Source organism: Acromyrmex echinatior, chromosome 3 (assembly GCF_024713525.1).
Source record: "Acromyrmex echinatior isolate Ae372 chromosome 3, ASM2471352v2, whole genome shotgun sequence".
Lineage (NCBI taxonomy): Eukaryota > Metazoa > Arthropoda > Insecta > Hymenoptera > Formicidae > Acromyrmex > Acromyrmex echinatior.
This window is the reverse complement of record NC_141854.1, coordinates 7,586,767-7,594,812: the sequence shown is the minus strand read 5'-3', so window position 1 is coordinate 7,594,812 and position 8,046 is coordinate 7,586,767. Positions and strand designations below refer to the sequence as shown.

Genomic DNA, 8,046 nt, shown 5'->3' with positions numbered 1-8,046 from the left:
TATATATATGTGTGTGTAAGTATTAGTCAACTGACATATATATCTTTGCTTAAATAGTAATACAATATTTTACGAAATACATTAATTATTTGATCGCAATCGATAATATGCATAATGTTAGATATAGTTTTAGAGTTAGACTGTGTCAGTAAACTCTCGACCGACAAACATGACGTATGTTGGTTGCACATACTTGACAGTTAATGTCAAACTTAGTAAATCAAGAGAGTGATATCTCTGGTTTACGGGAAGTATTAGTTAGTATCACTTTGTTAACAATATACTACGGATATTGATAACAAAGATAACTTCCAAATATAAGAAAATCTCAACTTATTTTAACTCGATTTTTTTTAGCTCAAATTTTATTATAATATTTAAAACGAGAATAAGCGCATTCAAGAAAAAGCAATATCAAAGTATTATTGCATAAAACAAGTTGCATTTTTTATTAATTCATATAAGAAACAAATAAACATCCTAGAAACAAAATAAAATAATTATTATAAATATAATTATTATAAACTAAATATAATTATTATTAAAAATCATAAAAGTAATTTATAGTGCGTAAATAATATATGCTATATAATTTCTTTATTATCAAAGTATAACAATTTTTGATTAAAAACATTAATAGTAATTAGATGTATAATATTAATGTTTTATATATTATATACATTTACATAAAATATTATTAAAGACATTAAAATATTAACTTTAAAACAATCTTTCAAGTTAAGACTCATTCAATCGTATCTTGACTTTGTACATAAACATGCAATTTTATCGTATATCGCGCAAATAAGTACATGCACACATATATATGCAGCATCGGTGTAACTGTTAATTGTTTAATTGCGTACATAAAACAATTCATTAATTATATTCTCTATTCACTGTTTCTTGCCGGAAACTGAAAAAACTGATATGTTTGCAAGTTACTACTATTAACATTACATTAATCTGCAAATTCTGTAAGGAATATGCGTCACTAAATTTACATTAACATATAATATTCGATTACATTTTCGTTTTATTTCCAAATTTGATCTGACTCTTTGGAAATGTATTGATAAATGTTTTTTATAAAATGCACAGTTCAAATATATTCTCTCTCTCTCTTTCTCTCTCTCTCTCTCTCTCTCTCTCTCTCTCTCTCTCTCAACCTTTTTCAAAAATACTATGACATAACGGGGGTAAAACTTCAATTTGTATTTTTTCGTATTATAATAAAATAATTGATTACAGAAACAAAATGTAACAACAAAAATGTCTGTTTTTTTCTGTATTGAGTAACAAATAAATTCCTCTTTTCGATATGAAATGAAGATAAAAAACAATTACTTAGAGAACTATCATAAAAATTGTTTATAATAATGAATTTGTAGACATCAATATTATTGTACGGAAATGAGTATTATTGTTAATGACAGATTAATAATTTAACGGTTTTTGCATATTAATGTTGACAGAAATAATATTCATGAAGTTATTCAAAAGTAAATTTATGTTAAATTAATGTATCTATTATTCGTACAATGCATACTTTTTGGAAAGTTGATATTTATCTTCTAAAATCAAGTTTAAACAAGAATTAAAGAATTATTTAAAAAAGGAAAATATATAATTATAGTCATCGACATTGAATAAATTAATAAGATATTTTTGTCAATAATAAAACTTCATTGTTGATTTGATATTAAATTTCAAATGCGAATTAATTAATTTCATTATTGTACACACACATCAAATATATTTTTAAAATACACTATTAATAAAAAATTCTTATATTAATATTTATTAAATATAATATATACATTGAATATTATATTTATTCATCTACTTTACATTTTAAAATGATTCTTAAATTTAATGATTCTTAAATTTTACTGATTCTTAAAATTTATAAGCTATATTATTAACTGATTTGACACACGAAGTTTTATTCAGGTTACACAGAGTGGTCCACTTAAATCGATCTAAAATATCTTGCTTATTTTTGATGATATCAAAAAATATTTCAAATGAAAGTGGAAGGGTTTCGAGGGGGATGTATTTTGGTCATGTTGATTTTTTTTTAGGTGGAGGCGTCAAAAAAATATAAAGGTTACCTCCACTTTTCTAAATGAAATTGTATGATTTTTTTACACAATATGATTCCTTTAATTATTCTTCATATAAAAGTATTAAGGTAGTAATATCAAAAAACCAATAGTTGATAAGATATTTTACATTTTATTCTGGCACACATTGACATAACATGTTAAATAACTCGTAAACTATTAACTTTTTGATAATCGTACCTTAATATTTTTACGAACAGAATAATGAGCTGAATCAATTGGTGGAAAGAATATACATAGTTGCTTATTTAAAAAATTATCCATTTTGCATACATATTTTTTTAAAGCAATAATATGTTTTCTTCACATTAACTGATTCATCTCATTATTCTGTTCGCAAAAAGTATTAAAGTACAATTATCAAAAAATTAATAATTTACGAGTTATTTAACATTTTATGTCAATATGTGCCAGAATAAAATGTAAAATATCTTGTCAAGTATTGGTTTTTTGATATATTACTACCTTAATACTTTTATATGAAGAATAATTAGAGGAATCATATTGTATTAAAAAAAATCATACAATTCCATTAAAAAAAGTGAAGATGACCTTCATATCTTTTTGATATCTCCACCTAAAAAAAAAACATGACCAAAATATGTCCTCCTCGAAATTATTCCATTTGAAATATTTTATTGTATCATAAAAATAACTGAAATATGCAAGATGTCGAATCAAATAAACCATCCTGTATATAAAAATTACATTAAAATAGATTATTTGCGCATCACTTTGTATTCAAATCCTAGACTTATATAAGAAATAGCTTTTTTCTCTTTTCCAAATGAAAAATATCATCAACGTGAGAAATCTCAAATGGATAAAAGATATATATCTAACTTACCTGCTTATTATTTTATATTTACGCTACCATAAAACACATAGTGTGTAACTAAAATAATAATACGTTTTACATTTTTACATTTGCTATAATTTCAAGAACATGCGTTGTACAGTATGTAACGTGTTGTGTGTTGCATACGAAATATTCTTCAAAAAACATTTAAAAAATTTCTGCTGTCGAACAATACGATAACTGACATTTTTTTTAAAGAATATACAAATCGTATATATACTTGACAAAGATATGACATACAGCACATTAATTATTCAGAAATTGATGAAATCATATTATAAATCTCATAAATAGCTTGAAAATGATCGTGTTTATGCTGAAAAAAAAAATAAACTAGTGATCGAAAATATCTATACAAATATTAACGCAGTGAAAATATCAATACAAATACATATTAACACAGATAGATATCTCTGGTACAAATACGTCTCGATCTGTTTTTTCTATCCGAGTATCATTCGGTACGAACAATAGGAAAAACGGATCGAGATGTATTTATGCAGAGATAATCACAGCGAATCGATATTTGTATCGATATATTCGAACATTAGAATAAACAGATTTCGACACTGGATTTATAAATATTATTACGTATCCTTCAGTAAGTTCAATTTGACAAAGCATGAAACATCGAAAAGTAATTCAAACTCCAAGAGTAATTACACTAATTACATTTATTATGGTTAATGAAGTGCGAGTAAATTATAGCACATTAGTATAAATACATACTTATTAATAATGTAAAAGACAAACTTTTGCAGCGTTAATCATTTTGCTAATCAAAATATAGGATATCTCCATTCTCTATTTATGATTAATATATTCATTCTATTCTAATAATATATAAATTTTAAAAAGAAAAATATAAATACATTTATAAAATACATTTATAAATAAAAATGAAAAAAAAAAATAAAAATAGGTATAATATATAATCATAAAAGTATTAAAATAATTATACACAAAAAATGTAGGAAAAGTTCAAAAATTATTACAAAGATTGAAAAAAACATATTAAATAAACAATAAATATAATCAAAAATACAACTCAGAAAATAAATTGTTAATTATAATTCATTGTTATTAGCTCTATACAAATGTAATTTATATAATATCAATTCTTATTATTAAATTCTATTATTTTATTATACTATATAATGTACTCCTTCCATAGGATAACAGAGATATTTGAGATTTTAGCAAATACATTTTTTTATATATTTTCTTCTGTTGTTAATAATTAATAATTTTAAGATGCAATATTATTATCTAGATAAATGTAAAAACAAGGCTATAATTGAATAACTGGTAACATTGACGAATAAGGATGATTGATCAAGGAGTTGGAAAACATCTATATGTGTGGCTTCCTATGAAAACTTTCAAGAAAATTCCATTTAGTTATAAAAATATAAACAATAAATTTATTTGAGTACATACAATAGCATCCTTACATTTTGCGATAAATCGTTTATGTTTATATACAGTTTTCACAAAAACATTGTTAAATTTGTAATATTTATAACAAATATATATTACAATACTGCTTCAATAAAACATTTTTTATTTTTAAATATCCAAAATAATAAAAGTAAATAATATGCTATAAATAAACAAGCTTAGTTTTTGCTTCCATTTGAAGATATGTAATGTCAAAAATCAACGAATATTGTCGGAAGCTTATGGTGATCATATTCCATTGATTTCAACACATGAATACTGGTTTCGACACTATAAAAAAGATGATTTTGACAAGGAAAACAAGGAACGTTCAGGCCAGCCAAAAAAGTTTGAAGATGAGGAAGTGGAAGCTTTACTCGATCAAGACCCGAATCAAACGCAAGAAGAACTTGCAGAATCATTAAATATTGATCGATCAACAATTTCCAGACCTTTGAAGACTATTGGAATGATTCAAAAGCAAAAAAATTAGGTGCCCTACGAGTTGAAGCCGAGGGACTTCGAAAGGTACAAAATGATCTGTGGATTGTTGCTTCAAAGACACAGAAGAAAAAATTTTTTGGATCGTATCGTGACGGGTGATGAAAAATGGATACGCAACGATAATCCGGAGCGCAAAAAAATCATGGTGCAGGTCAGGCGAGTCATCAATATCGACGGCAAAACCGAATATTCTTGATGCCTAGCTCATGCTGTGTATTTGGTGGGATCAGCTGGGTGTAGTGTATTATGAGCTGCTCCAACCCAACGAAACCATCACTGGGAAACGTTACCAACAATAATTGATGCAATTGAGCCGAGTATTGAAGTAAAAACAGCCAGATTACACGAAAAGACACGACAAAGTGATTTTCCAGCACAAAAACGCTCGGTCACATGTTGTGAAATCGGTCAAGGAAACGTTAGAAGCGCTTAACTGGGATGTCCTATCACACCCGCTATATTCTCCAGATATTGCTCCTTCCGATTACAAACTATTTCGATCGATAACTCATGGCCTGTCTGAGCTGCGCTTTCATTCTTATGAAGATACCAAAAAATGAATCGATTCGTGGATAGCCTCAAAAAATATGTTCTTTCGACGTGGAATCCCCTTATTACCAGAAAGATAGGAAAAAGTAGTGGCTAGTGATGAACAATATTTTGAATGATCAATTTGTCAATCATTTTTTTACAATAAATCGATATTCTTACCAAAAAATCCCTTAAAATTAATGCACACTCCTAATATGTATAATAGTATATGATATAGTATTAAAATATTAGATCAGTGCAAACGTTCGTGCCCGATTTATTATTCAAACAGCTGCTATTTTTGTTAAAAATGAAATAAAACCTAAATCTTACTCCATCTGATGAGAGAATTTAAAAATCTATTTTTTTTTTAATGTAATGGTTTTGATGGAGTTATGAGCAATCAAAGTTAAAATATTCATTATATTTAATTTGCACTCAGAAATAAAAAAAATCATAGGAATATTTTTTAAAAATGATTTTATTGGAAGAACTTTAAACTTTTACATTATAAATTCAAAAATTGTTGCAATTTATTTTGGATATGTGACAGGTCCACAAAATGAAGACAAAATTTCCCGGTTTGTTAATTCGTAGTTTTCTATACATATATAAAAATTACAAAACTTATATAAATTCAAAAACGTATAGTAACCCATACGAAAGTAAAGATTTTAAGCTTTAAAACTTTTTTTTAAATTTAAATTTCGTTTATTTATATTAAATATATTAAAATACATATAAATCTTGACACGTATAATTAAAATATTATCTTAGATTAAAATACTATTATTTTTTCCAAATATAAAACATAAATATTAAACATAAAAATTATTAATAGAGAATTCTGAAGTAACCTCTCAAATTCAACATTACAGTCGTATAAAAATCTCTGAATTGATTGAAAAAAATAAAAAAAGTAAGAGCAGTACATTTAAACTAAAATAAAAAATTAAAAGCTTACTTAACTTTTTCTCGATTTTAGTATAATGTCCACTGCATCACTTCTTTCATATATGTATATATATATATATATATATATATATATATATGTGTATATATATATAAAATTTTGCGTCTACTTTAATCCCGTAAAAGGATTTTTGATTCCTAATTTGAGCACTCCAGCACTCCCTTAAGTAAATGCTATATTTGTCTTTAGCTAATTTTCATCTTATCTATCAGTTCGCGCTTTTAATTTATAAAAAAAACTTTCTTACCATTTTCAGTTCATTACTTTATAAATAAAAGATAGTAAGGATGTAAACACAATGTTATTCCCTCAATAAACGAATATTTCTAAATCGCTGTTACTAAATCGAATATTAATAAACATTTTATATTTTATTTAAATTCAATAATATTTATTTATTCTATATTTACATGTAAGTCAAATATCTATACAATATTTAAAGCAAAAAAAATATAATTTCAATTTTAGTATAATATACCTATAAAATATGTACGTTTAACATGTATGTCTTTTTTTATTATTATTATTGCGCACCAATCATTTTCAGTGCTTAAAATTTAGTTTTTATTTAAATTCAGTTTTTAAAACTTAACATTATATCAAGTTTAATATAATTATGTATTTAGTTTAAAGTTTAATAATAAAATTTACTAATTAATTATTAATTCGATAAAATAACAACTACTTAATAAATAATATTAATTATATGTATAAACACGCACGCATAGTTAGTATTATTTGTTTAATTTAAATGATACAAACCGTCTATCTTAATTATCTTTTTGTTTAGATAATTTAGTGTAGGTTTTTTTATGAAAATCATAAAATAAGTATAGAAATACGAATAAATTTCCAACAAAAATAGTTGCTATTCCTCGTGGCGATTCACAATTGGGATTTACAAATTGCATTAGAATCACTATCATTATGATAAATTGGACCTAATTTCAATAGAAAAATATTTTAAAAAATGGAATACTACAAATGATACTATACTATTTAAACAGAAAAATATATATTGAAGTAATTAAAATATATTTTAGAGAAAATTACAATGTAAATTGATATAATTTCTTTTCGCTTGTGTAACTTACAACAGATTAATAAATAGTAATATCCAGATCAACAAAATGAACGAACTGTAATTAAGTGTATCATATTTATTATTCGCAACTATAATTTTCAACGATAAGTTTCAACGGTACATTTCGATTTTACTTAGTCCTTATCAGCCATAGAAATACAAAATTATCTCATATATCCAATTAGATTAACATATTATGAGGATCATCTCTTCGAGTTACAATAGGTATAATGCAACAACCATATTTAGTCAAATTTATCAAATTATAAATGATGTAATAATGAGTCATAATTCCAAACCAATTCTTCGGTTAATAGCGAGAAAAAATCAGTATGAATAAAAGAAGAAAATTCCATTATTGTTGTAACTTGATATCAAATTATATAAGATGCTTGTAAGTAAGCCTTTAACGTTGGAAGATTAAAGTAGTCATGAAGACAAATACAAATTAAATATATTGGTAAGTGTATAGCTGTCCATTACGAATAAAAAGTAAAGAATATGGAATCCGTTACTATTCAGTGATATA

The 8,046-nt window shown here is 24.8% G+C and overlaps 2 protein-coding genes across 9 annotated transcripts in view; both read right to left on the bottom strand.

Annotated features, from left to right (window-relative positions):
- The window catches only part of dlg1 (MAGUK family member discs large 1), a 624,340-nt gene that overhangs the window by 426,408 nt on the left and 189,886 nt on the right, over window positions 1-8,046 (bottom strand). The window lies entirely within an intron of this gene.
- Window positions 1-8,046, bottom strand: part of LOC105146422 (very long chain fatty acid elongase AAEL008004) — a 32,063-nt gene that overhangs the window by 20,697 nt on the left and 3,320 nt on the right. Inside the window, exon 4 of one of the 4 annotated variants that reach the window (XM_011056652.2) lies at window positions 1,212-7,374. The exons of 2 other annotated variants lie outside the window; for them this stretch is intronic. In XM_011056652.2, the coding sequence (XP_011054954.1) occupies window positions 7,204-7,374 (171 nt within the window). In that variant the 3' untranslated portion in view covers window positions 1,212-7,203. Of the gene's footprint in view, window positions 1-1,211; window positions 7,375-8,046 lie in introns of those variants that run through there. One more of the 4 variants, XM_087404061.1, reaches the window with a different exon arrangement.